The sequence below is a fragment of the Malus domestica genome, chromosome 15 (genome assembly GCF_042453785.1).
Source record: "Malus domestica chromosome 15, GDT2T_hap1".
Lineage (NCBI taxonomy): Eukaryota > Viridiplantae > Streptophyta > Magnoliopsida > Rosales > Rosaceae > Malus > Malus domestica.
In genome coordinates, this window is record NC_091675.1 from 53,629,051 (window position 1) to 53,649,407 (window position 20,357).

The 20,357-nt window shown below is 36.8% G+C and overlaps 3 protein-coding genes across 4 annotated transcripts; 2 read left to right on the forward strand and 1 right to left on the reverse strand.

The window, feature by feature from the left end:
* The first annotated feature begins 3,287 nt into the window (after positions 1-3,287).
* LOC114821547 (uncharacterized protein At4g06598-like) lies at positions 3,288-9,161 on the forward strand. The gene is made up of 5 exons (XM_070813469.1): positions 3,288-3,472; positions 4,573-5,315; positions 7,259-7,338; positions 7,455-7,577; positions 8,480-9,161. Exons 2-5 carry the CDS (start codon positions 4,594-4,596, stop codon positions 8,689-8,691), a joined length of 1,137 nt encoding a protein of 378 aa, XP_070669570.1. The 5' UTR covers positions 3,288-3,472; positions 4,573-4,593; the 3' UTR covers positions 8,692-9,161.
* A 3,628-nt stretch (positions 9,162-12,789) lies between these two features.
* LOC114821447 (agamous-like MADS-box protein AGL103) lies at positions 12,790-13,629 on the forward strand. The gene has a single exon (XM_029093567.2). It carries the CDS (start codon positions 12,790-12,792, stop codon positions 13,627-13,629), a length of 840 nt encoding a protein of 279 aa, XP_028949400.1.
* A 713-nt stretch (positions 13,630-14,342) lies between these two features.
* Positions 14,343-17,501, reverse strand: LOC103402570 (COBRA-like protein 6). Of its 2 annotated transcripts, none has more exons than XM_029094549.2 (6): positions 17,368-17,501; positions 17,193-17,272; positions 16,143-16,590; positions 15,552-15,705; positions 15,005-15,288; positions 14,343-14,915 (listed from the first exon to the last, which is right to left on the reverse strand). In XM_029094549.2, the coding sequence occupies exons 1-6, from the start codon at positions 17,420-17,422 to the stop codon at positions 14,629-14,631; spliced, it is 1,308 nt and encodes a 435-aa protein (XP_028950382.1). In that variant the 5' UTR covers positions 17,423-17,501; the 3' UTR covers positions 14,343-14,628. The 2 variants fall into 2 exon arrangements, with proteins under 2 accessions (XP_028950382.1, XP_028950381.1); XM_029094548.2 differs by having other exon boundaries at positions 15,005-15,291.
* Between the last annotated feature and the right edge of the window lie 2,856 nt (positions 17,502-20,357).

Genomic DNA, 20,357 nt, shown 5'->3' on the forward strand with positions numbered 1-20,357 from the left:
GTTGGAATTGTTGTTCAATTGTAGCTTTTGTTCAACAACAGTTTTACCCAACGACGTCATTTCGGTGATGGTTGGCTTACGTTTTGTGAGTTTGGCGTAATTAGGTCGTGCTTGTTGTCACATCCCGCTCTCACGATTTTGTTTCTGGGAATTCATACAAGAACTTCTCACTGGGTCACCCATCATGGGAGTGACCTCGTGCGCTACTCGATTAACTTCGGAGTTTCGATGGAACCCGAAGCCAGTGAGCTCCCAAAAGGCATCATGCTAGGTAGGGATGAAAATATATATTTAAGGATCACTCCTCTGGACGATGTGGGGTGTTACAATCCACCCCACTTAGAGGCCTGACGTCCTCGTCAGCACACTTCTGGCAAAGGATTGGCTCTGATACCATTTGTCACATCCTGGCCCGAGGTCCACCACATCCCAGGCCCACTCCACCACCGTAGCATGATATTGTCCGCTTTGGGCTTACTATTCCCTCACGATTTTGTTTTTGGGAACTCACGAGCAACTTCCTAGTGAGTCACCCATCTTGGGAGTGACCTGGCCTCCTTCTCGCTTAACTTCGGAGTTCCGACGAAAATCGAAGCCAGTGAACTCCCAAAAGGCCTCGTGCTAGGTAGGGATAGGAATATACATTTAAAGATCGCTCCCGTGGTCGATGTGGGATGTTACACTTGTTGCTCTTAGTCATTATTTACAAGCATTCTCTTTACAATCGATGTTTCGAGTTCAAATCTTTCCTTGCTCAATATCATTTGTTTGTGTGTATACATAGGGATCCCCAAAAAGTGGCACCATCTCCAATCCTAATCTAAAACCTAAAAATATTTAGCCCAAAAAATTTAGATTTTAGCCTAGAAACAGCTTTTTTACTCCAACCCTTTTGGCCTAAAATTTTAGCCCCAGATTATCAAAAAATGAATTAAGGCTATTTTTTAAAATTAACTTTTAAAAAAAATAATTACGTAGACTATCCTAAATTAATTTTATGAACATTTTAACTTAAAAATATTTAAATTCCGATAAATTTTGAAAAATCACTAAATCAATACATGAAAATCATGATAAACCACATAAACTTAAAAAAAAAAATTATTCTAGCCATTGGAAAAAAAAAATTAAATTCCGATAAATTTTAAGATTATTCTAGCCATTGGATTTAAATTTGGACCGTTAGATCTTTTTTTTTTTTACCGTTAGATTTGATTATATTCGATTTAAGCCGTTGAATTCAATAAATATATAAATATAAAACAAACAAAAAATTGAATGTGGACCGTTGGATTAACCAACGGTCCAATTACCACCATCACCCGATGAAGAAAAGTAGCCGTTGGCTACAAGACAAGGCTCACTTTTCACTCCCATCCGTGGGTCCCAGCAGCTTTTGTTGGCTAAATTTGTGACCGATATTTACCTTCATTTTAAGTTTTAGGTTTTAGGTTAGAGTGGATTTGGGAGGGAAAAAAAGGAAAAAATTTAGGTTATAAGCCACTATTGGAGATGGTCTTATGGGGCTCAATCTATAATGAACTTCGACGATCCGACCGTTTAGGGTTTGCGATTTCTGGTAGGCAGAGGCAAAATTAGGTTGAATAAATGTGGACATGTTTGATTTATATTGTACTGAGTTTGTTGTCTTGTTGCTGACCTTATTGATGAGGAATTGGCTGTCTCCCATCATGCAATTTTTATGTGCCGACCCCTCCTCTCATCTCCTCTCACTCTTCCTATTTGTCAATACATTATTAATTAACTAATTAACTGATTAATTAACTAATTAACTGATTAATTAAGTAATCAATTGATTAATTAACTAATTGATTATGTTGAGATAATAAATGTCGTTGTCAACAACTCACTCCACATTGTTCATTTATACTTTGCGTTTGTAATAAGAAAATAAAACCAAAGGAAATGCTTGTGTGCAAAAAAGTTGCATAACTCCACAAAGAAAAGCTAAAATGGCCCTACCAGTACTATTAACATTCTAAATTGGGGTTATGTTATTGTTGGTTTGGAATTAGGGTTTATAATAATCTAAATTATTGACTGAAGAGAATATTATTATCACTTCAATTCTTTTCACGAAAGAAATAGAGAGTCAAACTCGTTTTGGGAATATCGAAGTTTGTATTGAAATTGAGTTCTCTTGTGTACTTACTTTTAATCCAAATGTTCATTTATAAATCTAAATGGTTGTTTGGTAACTATTTTTTATTTATAATTTTTTTAAATAAAAAAATGAAAAATGAAAACTTAAAAACTAATAACTGAAATGGTTATTAAAAGTCTGTAAAAATTCACCCATTTAGTTTAAGACTATAGTAAAATATGTCATAACCCTTGGGTTTCTGATTAAAAAATAACCAAGAGAAGAAAATGATCTCAGTCTCTAGGTTTTCTACCCCTAAAAATTGTGAACTGACATTTCGATTTGGTTCCTAAATTATTCCTTAAACGAAAGTTAAGTTTCTAAACTAGTCCTTAAAATCATTAAAACTGACGATTTCATCCCTACTATAAGATTCAAAGCTAGTCTATCCAATTTTTGATCAATTTAACCCATGTTACCTATAGATGACACACTTTATGAAGTAATACCGTTATTGTCTTGTCAATAAACCATTAATATTGCATATATATTACGAATCAAATTGCCAACATACCCTCCAAATTTAACTCTATACATTATTTTTTCAAGAAAATAAGTTCTTAAACGCATTAAAACTATTAACGTATACTTTAAACTGTATTACATGTAAATCACGTGACTCGACAAAAAATTGAATAGAATAGCTTTGAGTCTTACAGTGGAAATGCAATTGACAGATATAATGAGTTAAAGGGCTTATTTTTCTTAAAAAAATAGTTCAGGAGCTGAATTAATAATTCATGAACTAAACCAACACATTATTCTAAAAAGAATTATAGTTAGTAATAATTGTAACGATTCAAGGACTAAATCGGCACATTATTAATAATTACACACAAAAAAAAAAGAGATTGTCTAAGAAAACAAACAAAAAAACTTGGTTACGAAATGTAAAATTTCTTTGTGGTTTCAACTTTGTTGACCATCTTTAATCCCAGAATAGGATTTTAGGTAGGCAAAAATGAACTGGAAAGGGAGAATAAAAAGGTACCACTTGCAACTTGCAAGGCTGTGCATCCAAAATATCTTTTCAACATACAAAGTGGACAATTAAATTTTACAAAAAATATTTAAAATAATAAAATAAAATAAAATAAAAAGGACAAAAAACAAAATATAAGTTCAATCCAACCCCCAGACATTAACCAGAAGAAATAGTAGACAGAGAGAGAGAGAGAGAGAGAGAGCTTCGTCTCCGAAGAGGAGAGCGGTATTAAATCATTGATATCTCAGAAACCCTAGGACAAATAAACAACTCTGAATCTTTGATCATTGCGTTTCAAGATCTCGATTGTTCGTTCAATACAGGTAAGCAATACATATATTTGTTTGTGTGTATTTTCTCAAAGCAAAAGGAAGCATTTTTAGCTTCGTGTGTGCATCTCCGTTTCTGTGTTTCGTTAAATCAGCAGCTGTTTGTGATTAGTTTTGCTGATAATCGCACACATTCTCAGCATTTCGTCCAATAAATCACTTGATGATTATCTTTTTCGTTGCAAATGATGATTTTTGAGGGCTCTTTCTGTGATTTTTCATTTCGGAAATTGTGAGATTCATTGTCTGTTTGGGTGATGAGAAAATGTGGGAAAATGAAATGAGCTTTGCAGGTTTGAATCTCTGAAGATTTTTGTTGTTTGGGGCTGAGAAAACAGAATCCCTCATGTCAACCAACTGTGATTAGGACCTCATTTGTTTAGGAGATTCTATTCAATTCAAAGGTTTCCATCTTGTATCTCTTCTTTCCATGTTTTCTTCAGGAACAAATTTGAGGGTTTGAGTCAGAAGCGTGCGGTGATTGGGAATTTTTGGCTTTTCATTAACACAGTTAGCCTTGTGGTTGGGCCCTCCGATTCATTTAGAGTGTAAGTGTAAGTGGTGGTATTTAATGGGGAGAAAGCGGAAAACCCAGTTGGATGGCAGCTTTAGTTTTGTGTTTGTTTGGGTTTCGATGTTATTATAGTGATGAAAATGGTTTCGTCGTGATCACCATACTCCTCAAAAAGTTGGATGGTTGTAGTGTTGTCCATTTGAATGTATTTCTATGCTGGCATATCTGTGTTTTAAGCTTGTGTATGTTTGGGTTTCAAACTCGTATGCCTTATGAATCGTATTGATAATTTTGAAGTTTCCAGTAGACGTGTTCTTGCCCATTGATGTACGTGTGTATTCATGTCAATGTGGAGAAGGATATTAATAGCAGAGTTATAGTTATTACGTCATCTTTCTGTTTACAATTGTTTAGTGGCAAGTTATTGACTTTATCCCATGTTTTTCTTTTCCTATTTTCCTTTGTTGATGGTGACATATTTATCAATTGGCTTGTCAACACTGTGCTTTAGTTATACATTTTTTTTCCCATGTTGTATACCTTTTCTGCCTCTGTCATCTTACACTATATCGTTTGACAGGGACTGGTTTGTGCTTCAGCAATGGCAAACTCCAAGAGTTCATCAAATATCAGAAATTTTATGTATTCCGGAAAGCATCCTTTACTTCCTCCTAAAAGTCCATTTCCTAGTGTTGCCCCATCATATGCAGATTATGTCTTTAGTCCTGCAATTGGATCAAAAATTGTTCAGAAGCCTAGAGAGGGAAATGCACATCACCAGAGGACTTCCTCAGAGAGCCTACTTATAGAGGAACAGCCTTCTTGGCTTGATGATCTCCTTAATGAGCCAGACACACCTATACGCAGAGGAGGTCATCGTCGTTCATCAAGTGACTCTTTTGCATATGTGGATGCAATTAATGCTTCCAACCTTGATTATTCCACTCAAGACGAGTACAAATATCATAATATGATTTCTGCACCCTCTTGGGGATCTCAAGACTTTGATCCTCGAAAAGATTTACGACATGCTTCATTATACACAGAACTGAACTTGGTGAAGCAGAAGAATAAAGCGTGGGAGTCTTCTTTGAATAGTGTAAATAACCTGGGTGGCCTTCCTTCTGCCAGGGATAACATTGTTCTTCAGAGTTCAAGATCATTATCTACACCACAAGAAGCTGATGGGATTGCCTCTACAGCAAATGAAAAGCAGGATCATGTTGATTCTGGTCTTCATGATCCAAAGGCTTCTTCTGAGAGAAAGGACAATTCCAATGCTAAGCCTTATGCATCTGAGACAGATGCAAAACGTGCTAAACAGTATGTAGTTTCTTTAGTATTTTACCTATACTTTTACTCATTTTACCTGATATCAACAAAGCGACATTAATCATACATAAATTTTGGTTTTCTCTTTTCCTGCCTGTACTTCATTTTTTTCCTGGTTGTTGCGTAGGTTTTCCAGATGAATTGATTTAGTATTTCTTTGCTCCCATACTCATTTTATCTGACATCAACATAGCAAAATTACTCTTACATATTAGGTTGTCTCTTTGATCTGTCTCTACTTTTCTTTAGGTTGTTTTATAGGTTTTCCAGATGGAATAAACATACACCCTCTATCTCACACACTCAATTTATTCCAAAAAACATAATTCGAGGCTGCTTTACAAAAGTCTTTACTGTAGTTAGAATGCATATAATTTGTGTGGATAAGAATTGTTCCCTTAAATGGATCTATGTGATGACTAGCATAACGGAATGTAAATAATTGGGAAGAGCACTTGAATAGATGAAATAAGGACTATGGTACTTTTCTAGTATGGTACGGATACAGGATCTTTCGATGCTTTGTATGTGGTATGTTAGGGGTAATTTGTTGCTTCTCTGCAACTTGGTTACTTAGTGGGCTACATGGGGTTGGGATTTGCATTGTTACATCTATGTTGCAAGTGTGCAACTTCAAGTGCATCCATACAATCATACACAAATGCATAAAACTTACATGCAAGCACATCACATTAATATACTGCAAGCATTTAAGTATATAAATAGCTGTATTTGGACAAATTTGTCCTTAATTGCAAGCATACACCTGTAATATATTACAAATATGAAGAAAGTTTAGTCTATTTACTTTAGATCACCTGGTGTTAGGCATGAAATTGAGTTGTTGGCCAGTATGTGGCCCTGAGTATTAGGCGTGACTAGGTATGTGGAATACATTTTTGCGTGATTACGTATGAGGCGTAGCTTCATATACTTTTCTAATTTGGGAAGACAATACAGCATGAGAAGCTAAATGTGGAATACTACCTATCATCTGTTTTATAGCTAATGTGGAGAAGTACGTATGCTAATTTAATAGTTTTAATTTATATAGTTTAGTTTTCTGTAAAACCGGAGGAAGATAGTTGAAGGACTGGACTAGGACTGTCCCTTTGCTCTTAAGCATTTGAATGCTGCTTGTTCAAATCTCAAGAGTAATTCACTTACGGGCTATCTCCATAAGTTTTAAGTTAAATTTCCACAGATTTCTTTTCAAAATTGGGGTGGAGTGAAAGAATTTTCTTAAACCTTGATAAAATTTTGATGAAAGAAGTTTTTCCTAATTGTTTTACATACTAAATTGTGAATACTGGCTCTTAGTGACTGCTTATCTGGATAACTCCTTCAGACTGCTTATCTCTTCTTGGCGAATATCGTTCTTTGGCGTGCAAGGGCAAGAAGGCCAGGGTGATGTGGGGTTGCCTGGTCTTGGTGGTGATATGGGTGGTTTGGATGGAGAGAAATAGGAGAATTTTTAAGCTTACGATGGATTGTGTTTTGAGGAGCTTTGGGACAGAATTTGTTTTCAGTCTGCGCTTTGGGCTTTTGTTTCCTTGGAGTTCAGAGATACCCCTTTATCCCTAATTTGGATTGATTGGAAGGCTGCTATTTATTTATTTTTCTCTAGGGTTTTGTTTGGATTTTCAGTTTTCAGTCTTGCTGCGGTTTTTTCCTTCTCGTTTGTGTGTCTCTGGTTGTTTGATGTGATCTTTTTGACCTCTCCTTTGTTTTTTTCCCTTTCTTGGGTTTAGTATAATCATTTCTTTCTCAACAAAATTATTAACTCGCTCTGTATCATGATGCAGATGTTGGGTTTGATATAATCATTTCCTTTTAACAGCACTAATGTTGATAATTCTAGAAACTTGGTTGGTGTATTCTTGAATTCAAATATTAAACTATATTTTAGTAGACTGAAATACTAGTTATTGTAGGCAATTTGCTCAACGTTCACGGGTTCGGAAACTTCAATACATAGCAGAGCTGGAGAGGAATGTGCAAGCTTTACAGGCAAGTGTCAGCAAAAGCTGGAAGTACTCTATTTAAGTTTGAATTGGGTTTTCTTCTGAGGTGTTTTATGATAATTTATGATTCACAATAGTGTTCCTGCATGTGTTACTCCACAGGCAGAAGGGACTGAAGTTTCGGCTGAGCTTGAGTTTCTCAACCAGCAGAATATGATTCTGAGCATGGAGAACAAAGCCCTCAAGCAGCGCTTAGAAAGTATAGCACAGGAGCAGCTTATCAAATACTGTAAGCTTCTACCTTGAACATTCAGGTTTTCATAATCTATGCATTTTCGGCTTCATCTGTTACTTGAATTTGGATAGAGTTAAATTAGAACTGTGTATTAGGATTTTGATTATTTGAATCAGAAGCTGAAAAAGTTATAAGCCTGAAGCTTTCTCAAAGTACATTTTACACTTCATACCCATGGCAGTTTGAGGATGATTGGTACTCAAATGGAGAACAATGAGAAACTATGCTTTGAAGATCTGGAGAAAATTAGATAACACATAGGGGATGTTAGACTTCAACATAATATTTAACAATTTGAGTGCGAGGACCATGTGGATTGTAAAAGCCTTGGGTTTGGAATTTAAACGTTTTACCTACCGTCACTCTTTTATCACCTGAATACCTGGAATTTTTGCTATAGTGGTATAATACTCACTTTTTAGCAGGCTCAAGGTACATTTTACACTTCATACACATTTTAGGGAGAATTCAAGTCAGAACGTTTGCATTTAAAATGCATGTGAATGCCCTCTCCAGGGCTACCTCACAATGTAGTTCAATGTCAAATGGATGTTTCCAGTCATTATTTCTTAAATGCAAAAATTCTCACCTGAGGGTTCCTTTTATACAGGTTGGTAGGTCTTGGCTAAACAACTATGGTTGATGAACTGTTTTTGTTTAGAATTTGGTAGATGTTAATGTTTCACGGGTTTGCAATTGGATGCCTTGGCTCTTCCTAAAATATTGAAAGTTACAATAAACATGATTTAAACTGCGCTAAAAGATGCATGGAAGATTTGAAGGCCCATGTATCTGGAAGCGGTTTTGATGTATCTGTCATGTCAACAGCAGAACTTTCTTTACCCCTTTTTGGTATTCATTATTTAATAAGGTGACTAAGATGTTTCCATTTTCAGTGGAACAAGAATTATTGGAGAGGGAGATTGGGAGGCTACGAGCCTTGTATCAGCAACAACAACAGCAGCATCAACAGCAACAGCAGCGACCTTCTTCTAGCCATAGCCACTCTAACAGCAGAGACCTTGATTCCCAATTTGCAAACCTGTCTTTGAAACACAAGGATGCAAATGCAGGTCGTGACCCTGTAACAGGCGCACTTCGCATTTAGATGTCCAATGTAGCCAAAAGTTGTGTTTTGCCTCCACTTTTCTTCCACTGATCGATGTTGCATGCCACGCCTGACCAAGTTTCTTGCTTCCCTTGTGTGGGATAAGGCCGAGCTATTCCATTCCCGGCGCCTTCTTTCTCTGTCTCTCTGTCTCTCTCCTCACCTTGTGCGATTTGATTTCTGTTTATTGCCCTTGTCTGTTAAGTTAATGTCGGTGCACCTGGTAGCCAAATCCCAAAGTAAATTCTACTTGGGGCAGTTGACTTACCGGTGGTGGTAACTCAAAGCAGGTTCAGTATTTCAATCGTTATTGTATGTCTGAAGTAAATCATTTATTCATAAAATGTTGTATGTTCCATTTTTTGCCCGTTGCAGAGTTCAGCATAGTACAAAAAGATGGGCCGATTGGATGGTAGCAAAAAAAATGTGAACTTGTAAAATGTTTCAAATGAAATCTGTGGTTTCTTTGATTTTGTTGTCACTGTTGGTATAATTGATATGCACGTATCGCACCTGTTCAAAATTTTAGTTATTTTTCTGTACAATTCTCGTATGCCATGTCAGCATATTGGACAGAAAATTTGACCACGGATTTAACTATAGGAGATAAAAGTCGGAAACCCTCCCTCCTCTTAGTGTAGAATATCGTTTGTATTTGAGAAAATGACTTTCAAGGAGTATAGTGGCTTTCGTGAATACTTTCAGATGCATCTCGTCTCTGACCAAACACGCATGTTGAAAACATTAACCTTGTAAGTACAAAGATTTGAGAACGTCCAGCAGTTGGTGTTTGGTCTATAGAGGATGTGGAAATGTCAAAATGATGTAATTTTTAACGGAGGTTTGCCGGTTGTGCAAATAGCAGTGCGTGTCTGCTGTAAACAATGGGTCGAGTATCAAGTGGCGGTGAAGATGAAGAGGCCGCCGGCTGCAGAAAGTGCAGCAGCGGACCGGGGCTGCTGCTGCGGATGGATTTGTTAAACTGAACTGTGATGGGGCCTGATCTTCTTCAGGAGAAGACAATGGCTTTGATTGGATAGTGAGGGAGATACGGCGGGGTGTTTCATCACTGCGGGAAGGGAAGGGATTGCTCCTTGTTGCTCAAGTTTAATGGCTGAGGCGGAGGCGGTGCGTGCAGGCTTAATAGGTTTCTAGTCTCATCTGCGTGCAGTGTCTTTCCGTTTTGCTCAATGGTTTTAATTATAATGGTGACGTGTAAATCAAGTAACAAAATCATAATCTCCTACGAGAAACAGCTTGGAATTCATGCCCAACGACAGTGCTCGAAAGATGGCTTTTGTAAGAGAAAGACTAGTGTATACAAGGAGGCCGACGAGCTCTCCAAACTTTGTGACGTTGGTGTAGCCTTGGTTGTTACGAAGCTGATCAAAAGAAGGGGATTAGGCCAATTCAGCTGGAGACGCGGCCGCAAGATCCAGCTGAATTCAATCGCATTCTCGACAGGTACAAGGCTTCCAAGGATGTTGCTACCCCGGTTTCCAAAAGAGAAGCTTCAGTTTGTCCCATTTTTATGAGGCCAAGAAGAAGAAAGATGATGGCGCTGATGATTGTGATGGTGATTATGATTGAGGACGGAGATGATGATGATGATGCCGATCCCAAGCTTCAAAAACAAGGCAAGAAGCAGATTTCCGAGGACAAGTACCCAATATAGGATGCTTGGATTGACCTGTTTCCGGAAGATGAATTGATTAAACTCATCGCTTCACTCGAATCCAAGATACATGCCTCGACACTGGAGATTGATTCCATGGAAAGATATAAGATTTATGCTGCAAAACAAAATTTAAAATTTATCCCGAACTGCGTCAAGCTCAAGCAAAACACCGGGACACTTGAAGCCTGCGAATTTTTACGTGCAGAATCCCCCCTCTCAAGACCCAGTAAAGCCATTCATTCATGACGCATTTGGTAAAAAAATTACTCACGAATTGGCCCAATGGGGTGGTTTTAATAAGAATTCGGTGAATGCTGCTACTACTAGTACTAGTACTAGTACTTCAGCCTTGCAATGGAAGAATCCGATGAGTACTACTTCTGCTACTAGTACTTCAGCCATGGAATCGAAGCCTCCACTGCCTGTGAAATGTCCAATGCTGCCAAGTGCGTGAATTTCAAGCTCAGAATCACACAAGAAGATTAATTAAGGACACCATCTCTAATCCTTGGTTATAGAACTTCTAGTCTTCTACTAATGTTTGGTTTTGTTTAGAGATTTGCGATTGTTTTGCAATTTTAATTCTGTTGGAAGACTATAAATAAATTCGAAAGGATGTGTGTACCTTTATGCGGAAGCTTGAATCTCAACATGCTCTTACAAACACGAATAACTATTCTGACTCTGCGTGCACATCTAGAACCTCGCAGGTTGTCGGGTTGGCTACGGTATATCGAGTTGCCCCTTGGTTTTCGCCTCCCAAGACCTAGAGCCAAAAGTGATAGCCCTAAAGACCTAACTAGAATATTTGAACCGTAGAAAAGCTTGTGTTTCTTATATCTTCTCTCTTCGCCAAAGCCTCCTTATATAGTGGTTGGGAAGAGTGTACAAAGACTGAAAAGCCCATGAAAATCCCAAGTATATTCTAATATGAATATCTCTTGATTTTCATCTATTTATCACATAGATAATTAGGAGGTTAATAACCTTATGTGGGTGGAATATCCTTTGATATTATATAAGATAAAGCCTACAAATTCAATTAATTCACTGTTGGAAGTCGGTTATTTCGCTTCTGCTTTCGTTCTTGATAAAGTTATCCTGCCAAATTGTGTGCAATAGTAATTAAAATGAGATGATTAGTTGCTGCAAACTGTCCAATTTGTCACTCTAGTAAGCCGAGCATGATGAAGTGCATCTTGTACATCTGGTCGGTTTTAGCATCTGGTTGTTTCATTTGAACACAATATGTTGGCCTGTTGCAAATTCATTTGAACAGCCATTATCGAGTCCGACTCAACAGCAAGAGGTAAGAATCCTCCATCAATTGCGAATTCCACCCCGGGTGGCAATTTGCACACAATCCACCTGCTACTCCTACCATAATAACCACATACTAATAGCTAATAAAACATGTTGATCAGTAAGCAACTCCCAGGTCAACTATGGTCACTTGAGATGGGAAAAAAGTGGCGTGCGATGGTAGGGGTAAAATATGAGAATTTACCTGTCTAATGATATTCCTCTTCATTTGTAAGTACGGGGTTTTAAGTTCATCTCACATGGAAAGCGATGAGATATTATATTTGGCTTTTTAGCCAAATGGCCTCTAAGATTGGCATAACTCCTCACTTTGATCCATGAAATTTAAAATCGGTAGCAGTAGTCTATGAGTTTGTCTACCGTTAATCATTTTGGTTATTTCGTGAAAAATCTCTGTTAAATAAGGACCAAAATGACATAAGTACCCTTAATTTTTTTAAATCATTTGGCCTATTGTTTATTGAATTGAGGGTATTTTTGTCATTTTGGTTCTTATTTAACAGAGATTTTCACGGAATGAAGAGATGTCACTTCTATCGATTTCAAATATCAAGAACCAAAGTGAAGAGATGTCAATCTCAGGGACAATTTTGAATAAAAATGCCTCTTATACTTGTGTTGAATTCGATGTATACCTAGTTAGTGGCCGGCCTATTGTGTGACCTAACCCAATCTTCCTCTCCTTAAATTGAATATCATTGAATAAAAAATAAAAAAAATTACCGGATGCCATTATTATCTTCCTTGCGGGAAAAGGGAAAGATGATTTTTTTCTTTAAAAAAAGGGTATTGTACATGGGGAAAAAAAAGAAAGATCAGAATGTCGATGACGTGTAAATCAAGTAATAGAATCATGATCTCCTGATATATTTGGAAACTAGTTTTCTCAGTTTAATTTCTGTTTCCTATTTGAATTTGGTTTCCTTGTACAACATGCACCTCTTCCCGTACTTCCCTCCCTCCCTCCCTCCCTCCCTCTATATATAACTCAATCACCACCCTATTTGCTTGCTCATTGTGTATTACTTACAATTTAGAAATCGGAATTCGGAATTTGGAATTTCAGAGAGATCGCAGAGAAGATCGAGCAGAAGAAGATGGTGGCTCCTACAAGAAGAAGCTTGGAACTCATACCCAACGAGAGTGCTCGAAAGATGGCCTTTCGGAAGCGAAAGAAAAATGTATACAAGAAGGCCGACGAGCTTTCCAAACTTTGCGACATTGATGTAGCCTTGATTGTCTACGAAGCTGATCAAAACAAGGGCATCAGGCCAATTCAACCGGAGACGTGGCCACAAGATCCAGTTGAATTCAATCGCATTCTCGACAGGTACAAGACTTCCAGGGAGACTGCTGCCCCTGGTTTTTCCAAGAGAAACTTCGATTTGTCTGATTTTTATGAGGCCAGGAAGAAGAAAGATGAGAAAGATTACAGTAATGGTGACGACAATAATGATGATGGTGATGATAGTGATGACGATGAGGATGCTCATGTTGATCCCGAACTTCATAAACCGGGCAATAAACAGATTTCTGAGGACAAGTACCCACCATGGGATCCTCGAATAGACCTGTTTTCACAAGATGAATTGACTAAACTCATCGCTTCACTCGAAGCCAAGATACAAGCCTCGACACTGAGGATTGACTCCATGGACAGATACAAGCTATATGCTGAAAAACAGAATCGAAATTTATCCCGGCCTGAGTCAAGCTCAGGAAAAACACTGCAACATCTGAAGCCTGCGAATTTTGATGTTCAGAAGCCCCCCTCTCAAAACCCAATGAATACTACGACGACTGCTTCTACTACTAGTACTTCAGCCACTCAATCAAAGCCTCCGACGTCTGTGAAATGTCCAATGCTTCCAAGTGCATGGATTTCATTCTCAGAATCACAGAAGACTTCATTAAGGACGTCATCATCTGGTGGATGAGTGGATCTAATCCTTGGTTATCCAACTTCTACTAATGTTTAGTTTGATTTTTCTTTTTGGACAATAGTAATTTTGATTGGTTCATCTTTTGATTTACCGTTTGGCTATAAATGAATTTGACCTTAAGTTTTTGTTTAGAGATCAATTAGCGATATATTGTTTCATAATTTTAGCTCCATTAATTCATTGTTGGAAATTGGTTATTATGCTTTTGCTCTGATTCGTGATAACATCCTAATAAATTTATCGCGAATGCTTTTGTCCAATCAATTCTGTTTGTAGTTGTACTTTGAGTACATCAAAAACAACAAAGCTAAGTGAGTTCGGCTGTATGAATATTAAAACACCACTGCGTTGAATGAAAAAATTTGAAGGAGCCCAGGTGAGTTTAGTTGTAAAAAAAATGGCTAGATTTGCATAATTCTGATGAATTCGGTTCGACAAATATATATAATGAAAATGATGGAAACAGATTAATTTTGAGATTAAGTTAATGTAAGTACACAAATGAAGTACATGGTTTTCATATTTCTGAAGTTGCTACAAAACTTAAACAGAATTGCATTTTATGGCTAGCCCATTGTGAGGTTTAGCCTACCTCCCACCCTTTATGTAGATAATATCGAATGTATTCAAATTAGAACTAGCCGTTAAATTGACTGGTAAGAAAGATGAAGTTGAAAGGATGGAATTAACTTAGGTTTCAACATATATTGGGGAAGGGAAATGGCTATGACCCATATTGGCTGCAATCACCAACCTATAAATTCTGGCTTAGATTGGTCTGCTGCCTTTGCATTGTCAAAATATATATACAGTGAAACTTGTCTGGTAAAATATATATACCATTGAACATTAAAACATTACTACTTTAATTAATCGCAAGTTTAACAACAGTAGACATGGTTTTTTCAAATTTCAACGGCGCTAGAAAACCAAAAACGAATTTCCTACAAGTAATGAATCGAAGATCATCAGCATTAATTCTCAGACAATATGTCAGAACACAGCTGCAAGGATCAACAGCGAGACAAAGACTACGATGGAACGCTTTGATGCTGTCGCACTAGGAGCCGCATTGGGAAGTCTAGGGTACTCGTCCGGAGGGGCCATCACACATTCATCCCCGTTGAATGAAATTTTCCTAGGAAAAGTCCATCCCTCTCTAAAAGTGAAAGTCCCTGCATCTTTGTGCAGTAGCATCTCAGTCTGCACGACCCCATTCTTCCCCCTAGTGAGTAACAGGTCGTTGTAGTATTTGATTCCCCAAAACATTCCTGTATCATCTGTAGAAAGCAAATGCACCTTAATGTTATTTCAAAGTTGTGTATTCTAAACAGAATAAATTATGGGGCTTTCGGTTTGTTTAACTTACTTATGGTTCCATACTGATTGAGAGGGTGGTAGTTGAAGCTGAAAAGCCGAGTCAAGCTTTGCAGACTCGGGTGCTGAACGACTAAGGTCCAGTAAGAATAGTTTTTAACGAAATTGTAATTGGAGATTGTAATCTTGACCCTCCAGTACTCCTTGTAACTCTGCTTGACATGCCAATGTACTCTTATTGGGCACATGTGCCGCGAACAAGTCACCAAAGGTGATGGTTCTTCAGTCTCATGGGTGTGCGGAAGTTGCAGAAGAGGTGGAGATTCTTCACCTGGCCTGCTGATTTGTAGTATACACAAAAATTGATTCATTGTAGAGAATACCAAAGAAATATTGAAGCACGAAGTATAAGACACAAGGTTCTTAAAAGCAACTATTTCCAACAAAGACAAATAAAAACTTCAAAGATTTGAAATAACATGTCCCAAAGCTGTTTAAGTTCTTTGTAAATGTTTCAGAAAAGTCTGCTTTAAATCATCAAAACATGTTTTAGTTTCATATTTCTTTGTTAGAGAATCGATAACCTAGATCTTTCTTACTTCACGCATTTCACTCCGGGAAGTCCTTGGCATCCACAGCTGCACTTGGGGCACCGAACAATGGTGCTACTGTAGAACGCAGACAAGGAAGCACAGCACTTTGGAGAAGGTGATGCTCTGATCAGGGAGTAGATGCAGGTCACATTCCATGTCTCTACAATAAAACCACATCAAACATGTTACACAAATAAAATTAACTCTCACTAACCCTAAAACATTTCACTAATAGCCAAGTGCTTCTAGTTTATTATTGACCCGAAAATGCTTTTTGACAAAATACATGCTTCTCCAAGAAGCGTTTCAAAGTGCTTTCGTCACCCTAAAAACATTTGCCTAAACTTTGTGAAACCTTATTTTAATTATCCAGCCAATACCCCAGGTACGCTTTAAGTAGTGCTTCTGTCACTGTAAGAAGCACTTTTGCGTCCAAACTTTGTAGGAAAGTAATTCTAGTTATCTAATACACCAAAGACGTTCTTTTGTAGCCCTAAAAATTTTAATAAACGCTTTTATCTACTTCTTGCGAACCTTTGGTAATAAACGCTTAAAGTTATATGAAAGCGATACTGAGTGAAATTTTTGAATGCTCACCGAGTACTTGTTTCCATCGACGACCATCATGACTAAACTTTGTCGGTTGGACTTGGAATGGCATGCCGCAGGTGTAACCAGGGAGTCCAATGGTGAAATTGATGGGCATAACTATGTCTTTCCCTGCAAAGGATCCGACGCTCATCGCAAAAGAAGATCCGAACTTGGAAGAGTCTTGGATCATGGAAGAGAGCTCTCCTCCCTTGCAGCAATTGAAGTACTGCTTGTTGAAAGGGGCTCCGGGCAACAGATCGATAACCACCGGCTTCCTTTTACAGCAATGAGGAAGGTCTGGTGAACCCTTGAACTTGGAGCAGTTTCCTTGCTCAATGGCCTCAGCTCCCCACATGTCCCATATCACTTCATCACCTTTCCATGTCCAACCCAACTTCCAACCGGGCCGGTCCACGTGGCGAAACTGCTGGAAGTTGTATATCGATACTTTAATCTGAAATAATAATGTAGTAAAAATCAAGTAAATATTCTTCTTACGGATGCTCAGTTTAAATCTCCTTAACCAAATCCAGTAGAAAGGATTCTGTTTTGCAATTATCTGCAATAATTAGGTGGTTTTTTAATTGCCCCAACATCGTTTTGAGACTTCCCTCAGTACAAGAAAAGATGTCTTTTGTGACAAACATTTATCGCGACAAAACAACAAATGATCATGAAAAGTGTCCCGGTAAATGCAACATTTGTCAACGTCTAGATTTACAGCAAATCCCACATAAGTGTCGTGGAAGCTCTACTAACAATGGACGCTTTGCTCACCCGCACATTTTTTTTCACGTGTGAAATGTTAAAAATAACCAAAATCCAAATCAATAGAATATTTCTTCATATATTCTTTTTTTATTATTAATCAAGAATACTTCACGAGAGATTAAGTGTATATGTTTGTTAAAAACTCCCTGGCCCTGTGGGGCTATTTTGGAAATTCAAGTAACAAAATACAGGACCTAGACAAATATCTCAAGTGACAGACTGCAGGTTTTCTCTTCTGGTAATGCAGTGCAATGAAATGAAATAACAAAAAACTCACGTACGTACATCAGATGAGCTTCCACTTTGCTGCAGAAAATCCCATCTGATTGTTATGTTGGCATATGGATCTAATGGATCATACCCATCTGCATCATATATTAATTGTCACCAAAATTTCAACAAATGAATTAAACAAAAATCTTAGAGATAGGGAGAGAGAGAGAGGTAGCTAGTTACTTACATGATAATCCGAAGGAGTTGATAAGAGAGAAGATGAAAACCAAGAGCAGGTTCATCTTTTCTCCAAATTCAAAATCTCCAAATTGAACTGCAATAATATATATCCAGACACTTGAGAGAGATTATATTCTCAAAAAGCTAATTAATCTTTTTTTCGTATGTAATTTATTATTAGTGTGAGATAATGCAGATGACGATGATCAATTTCTAAATTAGTAACTCACAGTCACAGTCACTAGTGCTGGATCACTGCTGTATATTGCAATATGAGAAACTTTTAAGTGTGCTCGGAATATAAGGTGGTTCACCATATGTCATTATATTAGTGAAGGAAGTTTTATCTTTCAAGTGTCTTTTCACTTGTATAATGACATATGATGTATCATCCTTGGTTCCCGGCACATTGAAAAATCTTTCATTGCGATATAAAGAGATTTTTCAGTGTGTTCGGAACACAGGATGATACATCATGTGTCACTATACAAATGATGAGATATTTGTATTAAAAAATTAACAACTTGAAAAATAAAATTTCCCTCCACTTATATAATAATACATGGTATACTATTCATGTTTTGAGCACAAAATAAAAATTTCTCTTGCGATATATAGCTAGCTAATTCTTTGACCCCATTAATTACTAATTAATAATTAAGTAAGATTCCTCTCTTTATAAACACCATGTTTTTAATTAATTGCTGAAACTTGAACTAAATAAGCAAGCTTGCTACACAGCACTATACATATTTGTTTGTATTTTTACCCAAATATAAAATATGCTTCACCAGTCGGTCTGCATTATTGGGCTATCTAGCCAGGGGACCTTATTAGTAATTAGGGTTTAGGGTAAAAATTATTTAGACAAGAAAGGACATTTATCAAATAATAATGATGGAATCGGAACCTGAATACATGTAGGATCCTCTACTTGTGTCTTTTGGTGCTCCATGTTTTGCAGGTGTATTCAAAGTTACATTTGAGTCACTTAGTACTACGGTCGAGTGATATTTGAACCACATTATTATTAGCCAATTGTGAAGCTTAGTCCATTCTCTCTCATTCTTTTAATGTAGATAATATCATTTGTTTAAAAAATGTCCAAATAAATAAAAAATTGAGTGTAAAAGTTATTGCCCACACCAAGTAGAAAGAAAATATGTCATTCTGACAAGAAAGCTATGATCTATATTATGATTACAATCATCTTCGATTCACGTGCTCGAGAATTCGGTACTCAATATAATCATCATTTGATGGGAAGATATGATGTAGTAACATCTAATAAGCATATTGATCGTCAAATATTGATTGTACAATATACTTATAAATATTGTAGTCAGTTCATACTAAATAAACCAAATTAGAACATTCACATTTAAGTATGTCCATTGGACTGTGAAACAAAAAACTCAATGCAGACAGACCTTCAGTCCACATACCACAGAAATCGATTGTCAGTTGACGTAGGTTTCTTTTCGTGTCTAGAATTGGACTTATAAGGCAATAGTTCAGCGGCATGTAACATCTCTTGTCAAATAACACACTATCAAGCGTAAGTTTTTTTCTACATGGTAATGTATTAATAAATTAAGACGTCATATGATGGTAAACTCATTTCATATAAATTGCTTTTTCAAAATTAACGCAAGTCATAGTTTGATGTAAGGACAAAAAACACAACACGCTCACACATGCGTAAAAATATATGAAATTTGTTTCTATTATTTTTTAATTAGGGGGCAACCACATGAAAAATAAGCCTGCAAATAAAAGCAATTTCCAGATTCAAATTTAACGCAAATATAACATAAAGGGTTGTAAGCTCACCAGATTTCAGAGACTAGAAAGACAAAATTCATGAGAAAATCAGCATAGAAACAAATATCCAAGTACCATCCCTGTGTTCATTCCATGTTTGCAACCATTTTAGAGACAAGGTTGCTGAAGTCGAGAAAACGCTAACGTCGTTATCAAGCTTATACGCGGATATATAGGTATATATAGAGAACCCCACAGTGCCCGGGAAGCACAAGATAAGGACTTGGATTGTCTGCCCTTCCCATCTCATACCCTTCTCATACCCTCCTATTTTTGTGGTCACGGTTAAACCACGTCAAGATTTTATATTCCCATTACATTTTGTCTTATTATTTCTATAAAAAAAAATCAATATAAAATGTTGACGTGCCTTAACTGTAACCACATAATATAGGAGGGCATAGGAAATGCATAGGATGGTGAGGGCAGACAATCCAAGTTCGACAATATGTGCAAAAATTTAAGAACAAATTTATACAGATATGGAAATAGTGAGTCTCAGTTGCAGATGAATTCCCGTCACTGGCTTCAGGTTAACTCAGTTCATCCCTGAGATGGAGCGAATATGGGCAATCCTGGAATTGAAAGAAGGTATTAGATGGGACATTATATTATATTGCTTGCAAACATGGTGAATACGATAATCAACGAAAAAACAAAACAATAAAATTGCAAGAAGGTAATTTATTATTAGTGTGAGATACTGCAGATGACGATGATCAATTTCTAAATTCAACAAGGTAATTTATTATTAGTGTGAGATAATGCAGATGACGATGATCAATTTCTAAATTAGTAACTCAGCCAGAGTCACTAGTGCTGGATCACTGTATGTTGCAATATGATAACATATGATATACCATCCTTGGTTCCCATAACAATGAAAAATCTTTCATTGCGAGATAGATAGATTTTTCAGTGTGTCCGAAATACGGAATGGTACACTACGTGTTACTATATAAGTGATGAAATATTTGTATTAAAAAATTAACAACTTGAAAAATAAAACTTCCCTCTACTTATATAATGATGCATAGTGTACTATTTGTGTTCTGAGCACAATGAAAACTTTTCTCTTGCGATGTATAGCTAGCTAACTCTTTGACCCCATTAATTAATAATTAATAATTAAGTAAGATTCCTCTATTTATACACACCATGTTTTTAATTAAT

Excerpts from the sequence above, each read along its gene's own strand:
- LOC114821447 (XM_029093567.2), top strand. The coding sequence starts at position 12,790 with ATGGTGGCTCCTACAAGAAGAAGCTTGGAACTCATACCCAACGAGAGT.
- LOC114821547 (XM_070813469.1), top strand. The coding sequence starts at position 4,594 with ATGGCAAACTCCAAGAGTTCATCAAATATCAGAAATTTTATGTATTCC. Across the intron at positions 5,316-7,258 it reads GATGCAAAACGTGCTAAACA|GCAATTTGCTCAACGTTCAC; the intron begins GTATGTAGTTTC and ends TAGTTATTGTAG. Across the intron at positions 7,339-7,454 it reads TGTGCAAGCTTTACAGGCAA|AAGGGACTGAAGTTTCGGCT; the intron begins GTGTCAGCAAAA and ends CTCCACAGGCAG.
- LOC103402570 (XM_029094548.2), bottom strand. The coding sequence starts at position 17,422 with ATGAACCTGCTCTTGGTTTTCATCTTCTCTCTTATCAACTCCTTCGGA. Across the intron at positions 15,706-16,142 it reads TCGATGGAAACAAGTACTCG|AGACATGGAATGTGACCTGC; the intron begins GTGAGCATTCAA and ends GTTTTATTGTAG. Across the intron at positions 15,292-15,551 it reads CCCGGAGTGAAATGCGTGAA|CAGGCCAGGTGAAGAATCTC; the intron begins GTAAGAAAGATC and ends ACTACAAATCAG.